This window comes from Furipterus horrens, unplaced genomic scaffold (assembly GCF_987537825.1).
Source record: "Furipterus horrens unplaced genomic scaffold, mFurHor1.1.pri manual_scaffold_5, whole genome shotgun sequence".
NCBI classification, from domain to species: Eukaryota; Metazoa; Chordata; class Mammalia; order Chiroptera; family Furipteridae; genus Furipterus; species Furipterus horrens.
In genome coordinates, this window is record NW_028327175.1 from 142,420,695 (window position 1) to 142,439,041 (window position 18,347).

At 35.7% G+C, this 18,347-nt stretch overlaps 1 protein-coding gene and 1 pseudogene across 3 annotated transcripts in view; one reads left to right on the forward strand and one right to left on the reverse strand.

Annotated features, from left to right (window-relative positions):
* The first annotated feature begins 3,507 nt into the window (after positions 1-3,507).
* LOC150010044 (ras GTPase-activating protein-binding protein 2 pseudogene) lies at positions 3,508-4,153 on the forward strand (annotated as a pseudogene).
* A 12,083-nt stretch (positions 4,154-16,236) lies between these two features.
* The window catches only part of LOC150010045 (gastric triacylglycerol lipase-like), a 37,489-nt gene continuing 35,378 nt past the window's right edge, over positions 16,237-18,347 (reverse strand). For all 3 annotated transcript variants that reach the window (XM_090279266.1, XM_090279267.1, XM_090279265.1), the window contains one exon: positions 16,237-16,605. In XM_090279266.1, coding sequence (XP_090135392.1) covers positions 16,369-16,605 — 237 coding nt within the window. In that variant the 3' untranslated portion in view covers positions 16,237-16,368. The remainder of the gene's footprint in view (positions 16,606-18,347) is intronic.

An 18,347-nucleotide genomic window follows, 5' to 3' on the forward strand; every position in this document is an offset into this window, starting at 1 on the left:
AAAATTGGAAATCAACCTCAAGGAAAAAACTCAAAAACATTCAAACTCATGGAGAATGAATAACATGCTATTAAATAATGAATGGGTTAACAATGACATCAAGAAAGAAATCAAAAATTTTCTGGAAACTAATGATAATGAACACACAAGAACCGAAAACCTATGGGATACAGCGAAAGCAGTCCTGAGAGGAAAGTTCATAGCATTACAGGCCTACCTAAAAAAGCTAGAAGAATCTCTAATAAAAAATTTAACCCTACAGCTACAAGAACTAGAGGAAGAACAACAAGCAAAGCCCAGATAAAGTATAAGGAAGGAAATCATCAAGATCAGAGCACAATTAAATGACATAGAGTCTAAACTAACATTTCAAAAGATCAACAAAAGTAGGAGCTGATTCTTTGAAAACATAAACAAAATTGACAAGCCTTTAACCAGGCTCACCAAGAAAAAAGAGAGGGACCCAAATAAATGAAATCAGAAACGAAAGAGGAGAAATCACAACTGATACAACAGAAATATGAAGGATTGTAAGAAATTATTACGAACAACTGCATGGCAAGAAATTTGACAACCTAGAGGAAATGGACAAATTCCTGGAAACCTATAGTCTTCCCAAACTGAATCAAGAAGAAACAGAAAGTCTGAATAGACCAATAACAGCTAGTAAAATTGAAGCAGTAATCAAAAAACTCCCAGCACACAAAAGCCCTGGACCGGATGGCTTCACAAGTGAATTCTACAAAACATTTAGGAAAGAATTAACTCCTATCCTCCTCAGACTCTTCCAAAAGATACAAGAAGAGGGAAGACTCCCAAACTCGTTCTATGAAGCCAGTATAACCCTAATTCCAAAACCAGGTCAAGACACAACAAAGAAAGAAAACTACAGGCCAATATCGCTGATGAACATAGATGCTAAAATCCTCAACAAAATATTGACAAACCGGATCCAGCAACACATTAGAAAGATCACACACCACGATCAAGTGGGATTCATCCCAGGGATGCAAGGATGGTTTAATATTCGCAAATCAATAAGCGTAATACACCACATAAACAAAATGAAAGACAAAAAAACCACATGATCATATCAATAGATGCAGAAAAACATTTGATAAAGTACAACACCCATTTATGATAAAAACTCTCAGCAAAATGGGAATAGAGGGAGCATACATACATGGATGGAACTAGAGAGAATTATGCTTAGCGAAATAAGCCAGGCAACGAAAGAAAAATACCTTATGCTGTCACCTATTACAGGAAACTAATGAACAAAACAAACAAATGATCAAAATTGAACCAGAGCTATGTAAACAAGAAGTAGACTAACAGTAACAAGGCGGGAGGTGCGAGGGAGTGAAGGGGGTAAGATGGGGAAGGGTCTAGTCAGAGAACATGTATAAAAGACCCATGGAAATGGACAACTGGGTGGGGACTAAATGTGGGAGAAGGGGTGGCATTGTGCAGGGAAGCAATAGGGGGAAAAAAGTGAGACAACTGTAATGGAAAAACAAACAAAAACTTTTTTTTAGTGGGGGAAAAATGAAAATATGAAGAATGGAAATGTCAATTCAGTGAATATTAGGACAAAGATTTTTCTTCACTTTGTATATTTTTATCCCTATGTGATCCCTCCAGAGTTTGGCATTCTAAACAAGTAAGTAATGACATAAGTTCCTTTGCATAGAACTAATAAGACCAGTTGTCAACAGAGGTTCTTTTTTTTTTGACCAAGTCTTTGACTGGAATGTCAAGCCTAAAGGAGACATACTTGGGCTCAGGTTGTTACCAAAAAGCCCTGAGAACTGGGAAAGAATTTCAAAGGTAATAAAAGCCCACAAGATAAAAGGCCTGGTACCATGGTTGGTTGTGCGATCCACAGCAATCTTTCCAGGGAAGGAACGAAGGTTGTTTTCCTGAAAGATGGCTAGAAGGGACCTTAAGGCACAATGAAAAACCAGAAAGACTTGGAAAGGACAGGTGTGTACAGGCAAGGATGAATGCCAGGTATGTGGTTCTGCTTCTGTGCCCTGAAGGGCAGATTGAAGCTCACCCTAAATGTTCCTTGCGTAAGTTCCAGCAAAGCAGAACTAAAGATCATAAGTGATCATTTGCTGCTCTTGTTGTGTTTATGCAAATGAACAGGAAAAATTAAAAATGGACTTAATGCAGTCCCTTTAATGACAAGGAGGGTAATCTTAGGGAGAAAAATCATTATTCAAGGAAAATCACAATGGTCAGTGGTAGACTATAAAGTAGTGCAGCTAACCGTCTTAAAAGTTTCTTTTCATTTAAAATATTGTTTCACTTGAAAATTAAACCATGTCTGTGATATCATCAAAGATATTCAAGTTGCAGGCAAGTAGAATGTCAAGTGCCTTGCAACTGGGTATCTTCTCAATAAGACAGACTTACAGATTTAGAGACTTGTTTGTGGGTTCTGTTACATAAATTAACATGTGTTTTCTGTTTTCAAAGGGCATAAGCCTATGTCTGCATTACCTGAGTGATTGTACGTATAAGCCGCACTTAATCCTCTCTGCAGCGCTGCCTCCTGAGACTCAACGGTTTGGCTGAACTAAATGACTGGGTTGGTGAAGAATGAGGTGGTCTGTGGACTTCACTTTAAAACTGGTTTCTCTTTTCTATCTTAATGGCTTGGACAGAAAGGGCCCAGAGGTCTGAGAGGGGGGAAACCTAAACTATTTCCCTCAGCCCAAACTAAGTATAATGGGCAAAAGGGTTTGGGACAGGTGAGATGTGTCTAGCACACCTTCCTCCAAAGAAGCCCTTTTTTTCTTTTTTTTCCCCTAATGTGGAACATTGAAAAATTAATCCCTGCCTTTTGTCATCTAGTAGTTATGGATTGAATGATGTCTTTTAACGCTTTTTGCCAAATCTGTTGCCCCCAGAACACAACAAGGATGCCAGCCTGTTAAACTAAGCACGCCGTTGTCCGGAGACCGCCAACTGACCGGGAATCTGCACGATCCTTCCCCATGTGGGAAGGCCACCCTCCCCTCCACACCCCCACTATTATTAGTGATTTCTGGACCTAAGGGTAGGTAGGATGACGACCATGTCCAGCTTGAAGCAGCTAGAGGAACTTGAGACCTTCGCCCAGTGTCTTTTACAAGATTACAAAGGGTCTTGATATCTGAGAGGGAGGGATAGTTATTTTTTATTGTTAAAATAATTAATTAATCACATATTTACTAAAAAAAAGAGATAGAGAGAAGAAGAAGAAGAATATATGAAATGGTGAAGTGGGAAAGCTTGTATGTACGAACCATGGGTATGAACTTGGGGGGGGATTGCTGGGGGAGGGAGATGCTGGGTGGAGGGGAGTAAAGGGGAGAAAGTTGGAACTATTGTAACAATATAATCAATAAAATACATTAAAAAAAAGAAATTAGAGAAATCTAGTTCTCCTACTACTGTCGAGAGTTGAAGTTAACCATAGTTCTCTCTCAGTCACTTCATGTGCATGAATAAGGAACTATGGAACATCCTGGTTCCCATCCTAGAGGGCCAAGACTAGGCAGAGTAGATGTGGAACAAAATGAATCTGATCACCTTAAAGTAATTCACTGTCTTGTCAGTTATCAACTTTTTGTGGTAATTTGCCACATGATGTTGATGAAAATGAACTAAAATAATTCTTCATGACTTTTGGAAATGTTACGGTTCTTCACATCTATACCAGATGTGTTGGGGGAAAGCTTCCAAATTTTGGTTTTGTGGTTTTTGATGACTGTGAACCAGTTCAGAGACCCTTAATTGCAAAACCAATTATATTTCAAGGTGAAGTATGTTTAAATGTGGAAAAGAAAGTTAAAGCTGCAAGAGAGTGAGAAGCTAGAGATGGTGGTGATGATAAGGGATATTAGGCACAACAATTGAGGTGCTGGTGGTGCTCATGGAATAGTGGGTGAAAGAGTGATGTGTGAGGAGAATAGAATAGGACCTCCTCCACGAAGTGGCATGGCATGGACACTTGACTCTCAAGGAAGAACCAGGCATATTTAAGGCCACTTTATAGGACAGTGTTGCTGAAGCTTTACTGTTGGCAAAATCTTCGCATTGGTACGCGCTTCATCATGTTTGCATTCTTGTTAATTTATTTTGGCTTAGGTTAGAAATGTGACACAGTCTTTTTGATCGTTTCTTTGATGTGAAACGTACCTTTGGTTTTGAGTTACACTGAGGTGGACATTACTTCCCCAATTTCATAACAGGATCCACATTGTTAATTTATAAATCTAGACTTGCAGAATTAAGGACTGAGGTATGACCTTATCTTAAATTATGTACAATGAAATGAACTTTTTAAAAAGACATGCTCAATAAATTCTGGTTCTTTGAGTCTAGAAGTCCTCTACTGCACATTTTTTAAGTGTTATTATTTCTGCCTATTAATGTTGGAAACACAAATGGTGCAATTGGAAAATTTTGCCTTTTTTCTTGGCTCCCTCCAAAATGCATACCAGCAGAAAATTGTTGTGCATGTATCAAAATGTAATAATATGTATTTTGAACTAATTAACATCCACATCTGTAGAAAGTATCTTTTATCCTTTTTTCCAATAGAGAATAGTTTGAGAAATGATGAGAGCACTTTATCTCCTTTTTGTGACCAGTGCGTGTACACATAACAGCACTGCAATTATATTCCAGAACTTCACATGCTATGATCTTGAAAACTAGCCCAGATTCAGAAGTCCATATCTCAGATTTTTCTACCTGCCCCTCTTCTGTACAGGGATGGCTGGCTGCTTAAGAAACAACTCCTTCTCTTTTTCCTTTCTTTAAACTGTGTATAGTTAAAATTATCTTTACTGTATATTTGTTCTCTAGTAATGTAATAAGTATCATTGTGCCTTTTATTAATACATCATTACAGCTTTGCTGGTAATTTTGTATGAACAGTGTATGAACTCTTGTGCTGCAAAGCCAACCAAGCTGCAAAATGTTGAAAAAAATCACTGAAGTGTATAAAAATTGCAGAATCTTTACAATTAGCAAAATTGACTAGTATATTATTCATCTTCTTTACTTTAATGACTCGTGTTCTCTGTGGCAGGGAGTCTTTTGTGATTGGAAGGAAGATGAAAGGAGGAAGTTGGTTATTTGAATAAGTCTCTTGTTGACTGTTCTCTTAGCATGAATGTGAGCATTGAAGCAGATCACATGAGAGGTGCTTGGAAAAGACAATCAACTTGATGTACATAATTGACACTTTAACAGCAGTCAGATTCCATAAATGGCAAGTAAACATGAACAACGACACTGTGATTTTCAGAGAAGAGAACAGCAGTTCTTAAGTGTTTGCATTTTCTATTTTGGGGCAGAGTAATGTCATTAATTGTGCACAGTTCTTGAACTGATGTCAGCAACCAAGTAGCTCTGAATTTAAGTCTGGGATGACATCTTTTATCTTTATATGAATCTCTAGACAATTCTGTAAGAAAACTTTGTAGCTACTGGATTATTGTCTGTCTTTATAGCAAGTTCGAGTAAACCTCATGAATGGCATTCAGTACATATCAGTTTCTGATGTTGTAAGCCAGGAGTGGTAAATAAGTGTGACCACTTAAAGGGGCTTGTTAGCATGGAAGACTTCTCCATTCTATCTTGGGAAAAACAAAAATGCACTTGACATAGTAGCAAACTAGTTTTGAATCACAGAAACTGTTTACTATTTAGTAGACTAACATATTTTGTTTTCCACGTACTGGGCAATATAAGTGCAATTAAATCTGTCCCTTTGTTTCTTTTGAATGAGTTCTTCCATGTTTGAAGAAAAGTCTTGCCCTATTGCATATATTTTGTAGACACAGATATCTAATAATTTCTGTTTTGGGGGACTTAAGTATTATTCTTTGTCCTTTTTAAAACACTTTTCACACTTTCTATGTAAAGTACTTGAAGTTCTTACCAGAAACTTAGTTTTGAGTTTTGAGGCCTTTATCAAACTACTTTTTAAATCAGTGGTTTATTACCAGTGTTCTTTATAGCATATTTTTTCTCTACTGTTTTACTTCTTTCTTCCCATTTCATATATCTAAAATTTCCAATCCAGGATATTGCCCTGCTCTAGAACCAAAAGTAACAGCAGATGTCAAGTGTAGTAGGAAATAAGAACAATGTGTCATTCAGCTTCAGGATCAAAATACCATGAACAAAATATTAAAACATCACATGTAGAAGTTTGCATGGTGATTGGTCACCAGCCATACTGTGGACTTTTAATATTTGTTCCATTTTCAGTGAACCAGAGTAAAAATATTTCTCTACCATTAATGTTGTTTGTTGAGTTTTATCAATGATGATATTCTATCCTTATGACACTATTGCAACTAAATTGGCTTTAGTAGGTGTATTAGATGGATAACCATCTTTACTGCTGTGAAGCTTGAAGCATTATATGCCAGTAGAATCCAGTTTAATTGTTTCAGGTAGAAATTATTCTTTCAGTTTCCATTTTAAATGTGTTTGAAGTAAACAAAAAAATAACGGATTCTACAAAAAATAAAAAAGAAACATATTGATGGTGCCATTTTCTTTATATAAAATTATTGGTTGGAGTTTGAATGATGTGGTTGTTTACAAGTGAGTTATGCAATTAAAACACTTATATTTTAAAATTTAGTTGCTCCTTTACAACAAACATGTATAAATCTACAGCTCACAGTGAGAGAAAAAAGAACCATATATTGATTTGGTAAAATAGTTAGAAATTTATTTTTGGAAACTATTATTTTTCTTAGTTTGAAAATTCCTACCAGTAATAGTGAAGAAATAATTATTGTTGAAAAGAACAAAATGGCAAGTTATAAATAACAAGTTTCCACAAGCATCATAATAAAACTGAAATTGCATTGTTTCAAAAAAATGAAAGATATATCAACACTGTATTTACATATTTTATATTAGTAATATCTTAATTTTACTTAACTCTGCTTGACTTTTGTTTGCAATAACATTTTTGAAAGAAAAATATGATGATGCATTCTCATGAAGAGCAACACAAAAGGAGAGGGCTTTGCTAGCTATCCTAAAAAATTCGAAGTTTTCACTATTAGATGAGAAGTAGATTAACTATGTTCCTTCATGTCATTGTTTGCATAGCTTTAAACAAAAGAATGAAGGATGTGTTCATTTGGCTTTTTATTGTGTTTGAAAATGATTTGGAGACAGAGTCTGTACACATGTAAATCCTAGTAGACTTGGAAAGAGATCTATGATTCTTACAATGATAATACAGCCAAACAATCAAACATGGTCTTGCTTCTTTATAAATACCCTTAAGTTCTGATTACGTAGGGGTAATTGTGGCAGTCATATGAACTAGTAAAAGGGAGTCAGTTTCCAATTTGCAACATGGAGGAAACATGATGCTTTCTCTACTCCTTAGAGTTCCCTGAACCTCCTCAACTGCATTCCACTCTCCCTTTCCTCTTGCTAACTCTCCTTCATCTTTAGGTCTCAACTCAGCCATTGTTTACCTGAGGAACACCACCATGACACTGTTTCTCCTCTCTCCATACAGGACTGAAAATTATTTTTATACATCATCATGAAAATATAGTTACCTTTATTATGGGATTTATGATTGATAGACTATTTTTTAGATCTCTTCACTTGGACACAACACACTCACTCAAAGAGAGCAATTTCTTAAGTTTAGGGGTTCCAATTTGTTCAAACACTATTATATCCTCAGAGCCTACAACTTGCCTGGAACAAAGTACATGATCAATAAGTATTTGATGAAAAAATGATTAAAGAAAGAAAAAAATTGTGAAATTACCCATACACACTTATGCACAGGCATACCAAACATCATTTTGCAATAACCTCCCTGATGCACTTAAAGATCATGTTATTAAGTTCATAGAAGTATAACACCAAGAACGATATTTCAATATACATGAGAAAAATATGTATGTATCAGAGTATTACTACCTTTTATTTCTTATGCTGATGATAAGAAGTTTTGGTAAAATAATAGGAAATTATAAACTGCTGAAAGAAAATATGTAATTTAAAGCTGTACAAATTGTTCCATGAAAACTACTTTGACTCCATAACCTTTGGAATAGACTTTAAATACACCATTGAAGAAATTAATGTTCAAGGCTTTAATTAGGCAAATAAAAACATGAATCTGGTGTAGAAAGCATCTTTGAATCAGGCTGTAATGTTGAGAGGTCAATGGCACGAGAAATGTTTGTACCTATAGAACCATATATTGTGTGATTCACATATTCACGAAGCTTTAGTTTACCTAATAAACTTGTATTAATAACAGTATTTGTTAAACTATCTGGGAGGTTTGTCACGGAAATGCTTTCATTTCCTTTTATTGCTTGGTATCTTTTCCTCAAGGTTCAACATTTCCTTTAAATGTCACCTTCATGGTGAGGACTTCTCTGAATCTCCCTGCAGAGTTAATAGGTTGTGCCCCTAGGTGTCCTAGGTTTTTATCTGTATCTCTATACTAGCATTTCCATGTTTTAAATGTAAGCTGCTTTTCTGTTTAGATTGTGTATGATTAATAAAATAATGAATAAATGAATAAGCACATGAATAAAGATCTAAGGAGATAATATGAAAGCAACTGCTTGGGAAAATTTAGAGAACAAGAAAAGTAAATATAAGACAGTATTATCAATAGTGTTTTGTGTTGGCTTTGTTGAAGAAATGTAACAAGGTCTATAAGATCATGCCAGCCTACCCACAGGTATATACTGTGCTATATATGGTGTGCAAATTTCTTCATCTTTGGTTTTGGACACAGGAAAGAATACCGTAAGTCTAAATGCATAGACTTTAGGGTCAAACTCACCAAGCTCGAATTCTTGCACTGTCACCTATTGCATGAATAAATTGATATTGTTTTTAGCTTCTTACTTACCTTATTTGTAAAATCAGGATATCAGTGCCTGTCTTGCATATAGTTTTATATAAATTAGGCAAGATGATGTATACAGTCTACCTAGCATTAGGCATGGCACAGATGCATAATAAGTGGTAATTTTAAATTTTATAATAAATAACTTGACTAATTGCTTAAGATCTCATTTATTTATTGATAAAATTCTTATTGAATGTCTATCATATGCTTGAAAACTATCTCAGAAGCTAGAAATATAGTCTTTGAGAAGACAAACCAGGTTCCTGACCTCTAGGAGCTTATATTTCAGGGCATACAGAGACAATAAAGAAATGGACAAAGTTTTCATACATTGGCCCTGGCCAGGTAGCTCAGTTGGTTAGGGCCTTTTCCAAATGCACCAAGATTGTGGGTTCAATCCCCAGTCAGTCACATAGAAGAATCGACCAATGAATGCATGGGTAAGTGGAATAACAAATTGATGTTTTTTTCTTTCCATCTCCCATTCTCTCCCTCCTTCTCTCTCTCTCTCTCTCTCTCTCTCTCTCTCTCTCTCTCTCTTCCTTCCTCCCCTAAAATCCATAAAGATATTTTTTAAAGTTTTCATACACTGTGAAAAGTGCCACGAAGAAACAAAAGAACTATATGAAAGAGAAATGCATTATTTCACAAATATATGTGAAAACTCTTGGTGCTTATTAAATGACTCCATTTGATCGTCTTCATAAAATGCCAAGGTTTCCTTACCTCTTGGGAGTGAGTACATTATCATTACAACTCCTCTTAGAAGCCTAGAGTGACCCATATCACTCTGAAGAGTTAGCAATGACATTTATAAAGAACAGATGTTCATAACCTGGGGTCCATGTAACGTTTGTGTATTTAGGTCCATGCATTTCTAAAGTCAATAGCTCCTTTACTTCCATTAGATTCTCTAGTAAAACTTAAGGAATACTGTGAAAAAATATGAAAGATAAATTAATAGTATTAATGAAAAACAATTTGACAGACAATGAAATCCAGAGCTTTATATTTAGTAGTAAGATTTTTTATTGTGCCAGTGATTTTATGGTAAATGTCTTAAAATGTTTCATGTCCCCAGAGCATATCCATTTGATCATAGGAGGTAAATACAGAAGGTGAATAAGGTTAGGGATTTAACAGAGTAAGTTGCTGGCATCTTTAGGGTCATTCAGTAAGAGCTTTCCTCTACAGTGTAGCTGGGGTTTTCCTGTCAGTCACTTGGTACTGTGGAGGAGTAGGTTAAAAGAATACAAAGAAAGAAAAGAGTTTTCACAAATAATTATACTTAAAAGTATCTTAGGTTTTTGTAAAACTATGCTTTACTAGAAAATAATGTGTTTTATTAATATTACAATTATTGGTGAAAGTGAGTTGACTTTAAAATCCATAGCTTCTAGAAAAAAGAACACTTGCATATTAGTAAAATATAAAAGTCCTACCACAGTGGTCCAACATACCTGGCAACCTTGATGACCTTTTACATATAGACTAAGATTAGAGGAAAGACAATATTTTTTTTTTCTAATCTTTAAGACAATGGTAAAATAGATTACTGAAACTGGATCATCTTTGTTGGCTGTTTTGAAGACACAAAGATAGGCATGGTTTAAAATTTCTAGACAAAAACCAGTCTGGATACTGGGTATTGTTCTGGTCTGGCAAGTTGGTCTTGAATTGATCCTGTAGGTCTAGAGATAAGGGTGTTGATCTCACCCTATGATTCAACTGGTTCCAGCTTGTCCTTACTTCTCTTCTGTGATCGCCACTTTGGTAAGGCAAATTTATGAGTCCCTACCACAACAGAGGCAAGTAGAGAGTTGAGGAGAGAAGAGGTTTTGGTTAAGGGACAGAGATATTGGGACAGAATTATGAAAAACCACATTGGAGAGAAAACTAATGGGTGTTCTAAGAATTTATAGACAGAATCTACCACACTAAATCAATATCTAAAATATGAAAAAGCCTGAAAAACAAAGTTGTCTTTGGCTGTGTAAAGTGATGGCAAGTAGGTCAAACATATTAAAAATATTAGTATTCCATTAGTTTAGACAACAATTTATATGTTATATATGTTTTACTTTCAACTTATTGTCCAAAGAATAGTTCTTCTGAATAATTATCATATTACATTTGCCTTTTTTAAAGTATATTTTATTGATTATATTGTTACAGTAGTTCCAATTTTTTCCCCTTTGCTCCCCTCTGCTCAGTACCTGCCTTCCCTCCAGCAATACCACTCTCCTTAGTTCATGTCCATGGGTCATGAATATAAGTTCTTTGGCTCCACCCTTCCCTATATTATTCTTAACTTCCCCCTATCTATTTTGTACTAACCAATTATGCTTCTTAATCCCTGCACCATTTCCTCACCTCTCTCCCCAACTCCTCCCAGCTGACAATCCTTCAAATCATCCCCATACCTATGATTCTGTTCCAATTCTGGTTTGCTTAGTTGGATTTTGTTCTTATTTTTTAGATTCAGTTGTTGATAGTTGTGAATTTGTTGTCACTTCAGTGTGAATAGTTTTGATCTTCTTTCTGTTAAGTAAGTCCCTTTGACATTTTGTATAACAAAGGCTTGATGATGATGAACTCTTTCAGCTTTACCTTGTCTGGGAAGCACTTCATCTGCCCTTCCATTCCAAATGATAGCTTTGCTGGATAGAGCAATCTTGGCTGTAGGTCCTTGCCTCTCATCACATTGAATACTACTTGCCAGTCCCTTCTTGCCTGCAAAGTGTCCTTTGAGAAATCAGCTGATAGTCTTACTGGCACTCCCTTGTAGGCAACTCTCTGCTTCTCTCTTGCTGCTTTTAGGATTTTCTCTTTATTTTTTACCTTTGGCATTTTAGTCATGATGTGTCTTGGTGGGGTTCCCTCAGGTCCAGCTCGCCTGGGACTCTATGTGCTTCCTGAACTTGTCTATCCATTCCCTTTGCAAAATTTGGGAAGTTTTCCTCCATTATTTCATCACATAAATTCCCAATTTCTTGCTCTTCCTCTTCTGGCATCCCTATGATTTGGATGTTGGCACATTTAGAGTTGTCCCAGAGGTTCCCAAGCCTCTCCTCATTTTTTCCAATTTCTGTCTCTTAACTCTGCACTGGTTGACTGTTTTTTTCTTCCTGTGTTCCAAATCATCGATTTGAACATGGGTTTTCTTCCCTTCACCATTGGTTTTGTGTGGATTTTCCTTCGTTTCATTTAGCATAGCCTTCACTTCTTCTCTTATGCATTTGCCATACTCAAGTATATCTGTCAAGCCTGTGAGCATCTTTATCACCAGTGTTTGGAATTCTGCATCTGTTAGGTTGGCTATCTCCTCATCTGTTAGGTTGGCTATCTCCTTGTCACTCAGTTCTCCCACTGGAATCCCGATCCTCTCCTTCCTTTGGGCCATACTTCTCTATCTCCCTCTCTATCTTCTCTGACAGGCTTCTGAGTTTGTTTACGTTCGTGTCCCAGGCAGAGCTGTCACTCCTGTTATGTTGCAAGGGGTGGAGCCTTAGGGATTTATCAGTACAGGGCAACCTGTTTCACCATGTTTTGGTGCTGTATGTTGTGGTGCTATATGTGGGGGAAGGGTGTGAGAGGGAACAATGCTGCTTGCCCAGCACTCTCCCCTTTTCCAGTCACTTTTCCCACTTCCATATGGGACTGGTGCCTCTCTAGCTGTTGCCCTGGTCATCGTTCCCAGAGTGGATGGGTCTGCAGACATTCTAGAACCATGGGGGCCCTTTAAAGAAACAGACTCTGCTGAGAGAGCAGCAGTTTCTGCCTCCGCCCCAACCCCCACTGGTTTGCACAGTCAGAAGCAATGAGGCTTGATTTTCCCCAGTGCTGGGATCGTGAGCTGCAAGGTCTGGTGAGGAGCTGGGAACGCTCCCCAGGTGTCCCTCCTAACTTTTTAAGATGTGCAATTGTGCTTTCCACCTGCTGTCACTACTGCCACCACCACCCCACGTCCTCTCTGCCCCAGCTCCGCCGCTCCTACCTGTCTGGATGAGTATTTCTTCTTCATATCTTTGTTTGTTGGACTTTCATGTAGTTTGATTTTCTGGAACTTCTAGTTGTTTCTAGTTTTGAGGTAGTTATATTCCTTCTTAGTTGTGGAGGGAAATGCAACGTGTCTGTCTACACCTCCATCTTGGCCGGAAGTCTACATTTGCCTTTTTCTGAGGATCATTCAAAAACTTTGAAGTTTTCTAAAGATCACTAAATATATATTCTCAGTGCTCTACTATTTTAATAGGGTTACCAAAAAAAAAAAAAAAAAGAAATATAAAAAAAATCTTTAGCCTTAATTATGATCTTTAAAGTTATTGTTTGCCTCCTCTTGGTTATATTAATAATATATACATACATTTTATTTTTTCTCAGTATCTATACACATGTCATTTATATTTGTATAGCAGCATTTAAAGTCCATACACTTGTGTTAAATACAAATTTAGCAACTTCAAAACTAATTGAACTTGACTTGGCTTTCAACCTCCATTTTGTTTGAGGTAGAAAACTCAATTTTTCAATTCAATAAATTATAGATTATCTCAATTTTTATGTGGTAAAGTCGCACTCAGTTCTAGAATTCCCTTTTTCCATATTGCTCTCCCCAGGAATTACAAAAGGCCTGTGAAGTTATACATTACTTAAAAATTGAAAAGAAGAGAGGTTTGGCCTCTCCTGAAGCATAAATCCACAGTGTGCCTTGCATTGCCACAGATACCCATTGTTTTACCACAGCCTGTGACTCCTGTAATATATGTTGCATTTACTGATAGTATTCCTTTATCCCAAATCTTCCCATCTGCTGTACCTTGTTGAACATGTCTGCACTTTTCTGGTGTGTCTTTCAGGCACTAAGCTGCAATGCATATTTTGTGAAGCCACCCTCAGGTCTATTTACATAGAAATATATGTCAATAACTACTTTTATTCATTTATCCATTTACTTTTGCCTTTTTAAAAATTTTATTGCTGTTCTTTTACAATCTGGTCCACCCCACCCCCCACCCCATCCCTGTTGCTTTTAACACATACTAAGCTGAACAGGCAAGTGCCATCTCTCCAGGCTATACACGCTGGGAGTGAGGCACACTTCCTCCTTGGTTTCTACTATCTTCCCACCTCTAGAATTTAGCCTAAAATGTGGCAGAAAGCAACAACATTATACTGGCATCAAGGCTCTCTTTACTATCCCCCCTCCCCTGGCAAACTCCTATATCTAGCTCAGAAAGTGTTTTTACTATTCATTCAGAATAGAGAAAAATTAGCTTTCATATCAGCAGGTATTCTTCCTAAGTCTATTATTATAATATCATATATGCTCATATTTCCTAAAAAAAAATCTTTCTCAAAAAACTATCTCTTGTAGTTAAAAATGTTCAAGGTTATTGTTTTTTCTGTTTAGTTATTTACATTCAATTTAGACAGTCAATGAACTTCCTATGGCTGAGTTATTATATGTCATTTTCCCTTATATAATAAATGCCACCGATTTAACAAATAGAAGGCCTAAAGGTAATGAAAAAATATAAGGACAAATTTCAGATTTTATTTAAATAACTGGAAAAACATACATAGTAAGAAAAAATAATTGACTTTTCTTAAAAGTATATAGATTCTTCAAAACAAGCATGATGCTTTTTATAGTCGGCCTTTGATAATATCAATGATTTCACAATAAACTTGATGATATACATCTAATCCAAACAAAAAGTCTATATGATTGTAGTAAGAAATAGTTTTGTGGTAAATGTGGTTTCTGATTTGAGAAAGTAAAATGTTAACATCTTCAGGATCAGCCAACAAGTCACTTTCACCATTCCAGGTTGCAGTTGACACATTCATGTTTGTCATATTGTACAATGGAGCAGTTGTCTAAATATAAATGAATAAATATAAGTGTTTTAACAGGAAATAACAACTAGAAAATTTTATTTACTAATTCTTTAAATGTTAAATTAAAATACTGTTTTAAAATAAGCTGAATTAAAATAATTATTACTATGGATGCAATGAATATGAAAGAATAGCTATTACAATTTTTACTTAGAAATCAGATACCAACTGAAACTAGATTGTTTGTTCTAATTCAGAGTATCCAAACATTCCACAGAAGTAATTCCACATAATCATGTTAATCAAAATTTTCTGTGGCTGTCAATATATTTACCAATAAATGATAAATACTAGCAGCCAAAGTAAAATCCGATTTTATCAAATTTGATGTTTATGTTAGTTCAAACTATACGCAAGCAAACCACATCAAACATGGAATTTAACTAATGTATAAAAGTAGGATAGAAAATAATCTTTTAGAAATTTTTTGTTTCCACTTAAAAAATAAAGGCAGTGGGATGAAAATAAATAAGAAAGCTTAAGGCTTTCTAACAAATGTTGAGGGACATGAAAATATAATAAGAATCATTAACAGATTTTCCCTGAATATGAACTTTGTTCTCTGTACTATGCTGTATACAAGGTATTCTGGGCTTATTTATATTTTATACATTAAACCCTACTATACCATGAAAAGTTGGATCAAAAAAAAAAAAAAAACTGAATTGCATAAAATATGAGGTCACAATATTATGGGGTTAATAGAATTTCTTAGATGAGGCTGTGCTTAGGGAAATTTTATGAGTTTGGGGGAGCCATTATTTGGGGGGGTGCAGGGCATCAATTGCAGGCAGTTGTACATTCTGACTTAACTATCCGTGGAAATGTGTTTGGATCTTGTGGCTGCCAGGACAGTGGCAGTTATTTTTAAAATCTTTTGGTTAGTTGGTACCTGTTTTGAGATTGAGGTCCAGGGCGATGGGAACAGAATAGCAGTAGGAATGGATCACACATCCTTTACTTCCCAATGTTTTGAACCAAGATTGTCTGTTTCTTCCTAACCCACCCTTGTTCTCTTCACCCCAGGAAGTGAAAGTGAGGTGACTTCAACTCAGTTTATAGCCTAATTAGCCTTTTCATGAAGTTAAACATGCAAAAGGGCCAGTGATATCCCAACTGTGCAGATGGAAAGATTGAGCTTCAGCAATTGTAGACAACAGAAAGCAATGCACTCAATCTCAAGCATGCATAGCAGCTGTCAGTACTCACCCCAAAGGCCGTCTTTTGGAAACACTCATGACTTATGGGTCATAATCTATGCTGAGTTTAGAAGATAAAGTGAATAACAGGATTGGAAGAGAAGTTTCATCTCTCCAGGAATGTACTTTTTCAAGCGTTTCTAGATAAATTGTTCAGTGAAAATCACATTCAAAAAATCATTTTCAATTAATAATGACAAATAGAAAGGTTTTTGATGCTATATATTTCCAAAGTCAAAATTATAGCAAGAAGCATTGCATCTCAAACATACAGAAAATCATGTGTGAGAGAAGAAAATAGTTTGAAAAAAGTTAATGAATAATTCTTCAAATCCGGAACTAATTTTTATCTTTTTCCATCATAGAAACAATTTCATTGTAAATTTCTTGAGGGGCATTTATTGCCCAGAGAAAGTCCCAGTGGTTGTAAGAAGGAATCTTCTTGTGGTAAATAAGATTAGAGAGTTTTGGAAGCAAAAGTTCCACATCTCGAGGGTCAGCCACCCAATCATTGCCGCCGTTCCACACTGCAATTGGCACATTCATGTCTGTCACATTGTAGTTGGGAGGTGTGGACTAATACACAAGAGAGAAAGAATCACAGTTTTTATAGATATCTGAACTTTATCCCTATACTGACTCTTTGAGTAAATGATAAAACATTAACTAGCATATATATTTTTTATTGAGATATAATTGACATAATCAAGGTATGAAAACATTGTATTAGTTTCAGGTGTACAACGTAATGTTTTGATATATGCGTTAGTGTGAAAGATCATCACAATAAATCTAGTTAATATCTTCAGTTTTTAGGGTTGCTGTTTTTTTCTAATGATGATAATTTATAAGATTCACTTTCTTGGCAACTTTAACATATACAAGAGAGTATTATTAACTACATTCACTGTGCTGTACATTACATTCTCAGGAATTACTTATTTTATAACTGGAAGTTTGTAACCTTTTTAGTTCACTTTCTCATTTTGTCCACCCTACACCCTCTGTCTCTGGCATCCACCCATCTATTCTCTGTAGCTAGGAGCTCATTTCTTTTTCTTTGTATTTATTATTTTAGGTTCCACGTACAAGAAATCTTTGTCTGACTTATTTCACTTAGTGCAATGCCCTCAAGTTTTATCTGTGTTGCCACAAATGTCATGACCTACTTTTATAAGTAAATTCTAAGCAATGGTTGCTCAGAGAACATCACCTTTATCTACAGAGCAAAGTGGATGCAATATGATTTAATCAGTGCTTCTCAAATTTAACAGGCCTGTGAATCACTTAGGGATCTTGTCAAAATGAAAATTCTGATTCAGTGTATCTGGGGAAGAGCCTAGACTCTGCGTCCCCAGGTGATGCTGATGTGGCTGGTCCTAAAGCACATTTTGAATAGTGAGGCTTTCAATAACAGTTCTTACAAATTGAAAACATAGATTTCCACTCCCACTAAAAGTAGTGAACTTGATTGGAGTCTAATTGTAATACACTGTTTCTCCCCAAACACTCTAAACTATGATCTCCTCAAAATGTCTTGAATCATTTATTTTAGCCTTGTAAAGACTTACCATTATGGTCAGGCTTTAGATAAGTTCAATTAAGGAATTGAATTTGTTAAATACTTACCTGATTTTACTTCCTATGGTTCACATTCTGAGAAAAGCTATCATCAGCCCCATACTCTATTTCTCAAAAATTGCCATTTACACATAGTCTTTATAAAGGCTCATAAAGAAGGACAATTTAATAAGAAAATCACTGCCAATTTATCAAAGGAATTTTGTTAGTTTTTTATACACTATTCTCCAGAAAAGTAATTCCATATACTACATTTTTCTATTCTCACCTTATGTAAAAGCCAACTTGTCATAGCAAAGGATTTGACCATATGCAATTCTCCTTAGTATTTTAATACTTTATTATACTTGAAGATATTCTGAGCTAATATTGCTTTTCTTGGAGACAGTGTGGATTTGGGATTAGACTATTTTGATCTCACTTAATGCTCCAACATGGAGTCCTCTGGTTATTGATGGTAGAGGCCAGGAGAAAGATTGATTCAAATCAAGTCTCAGTTTTGAGGGCTTGGTGAAGTGATGGTTGGGAGGAAAAATTGTTTTCAACCAATGTTTGATCTGTGGTGTTCTGAAAATCTCTTTAAAGATAACAAAGGCGTAAAAAAGGTTGGGGGCTATCTATTCTACACCTAAAATATTGTGGTTAAAAGACACAAATCCCTTTTAAATATTGAGTCATGGAAGCAGATGAAAATCGGTACTTTTGTTCAGCTACTACCTGGGTGAAAAAAATTGGGA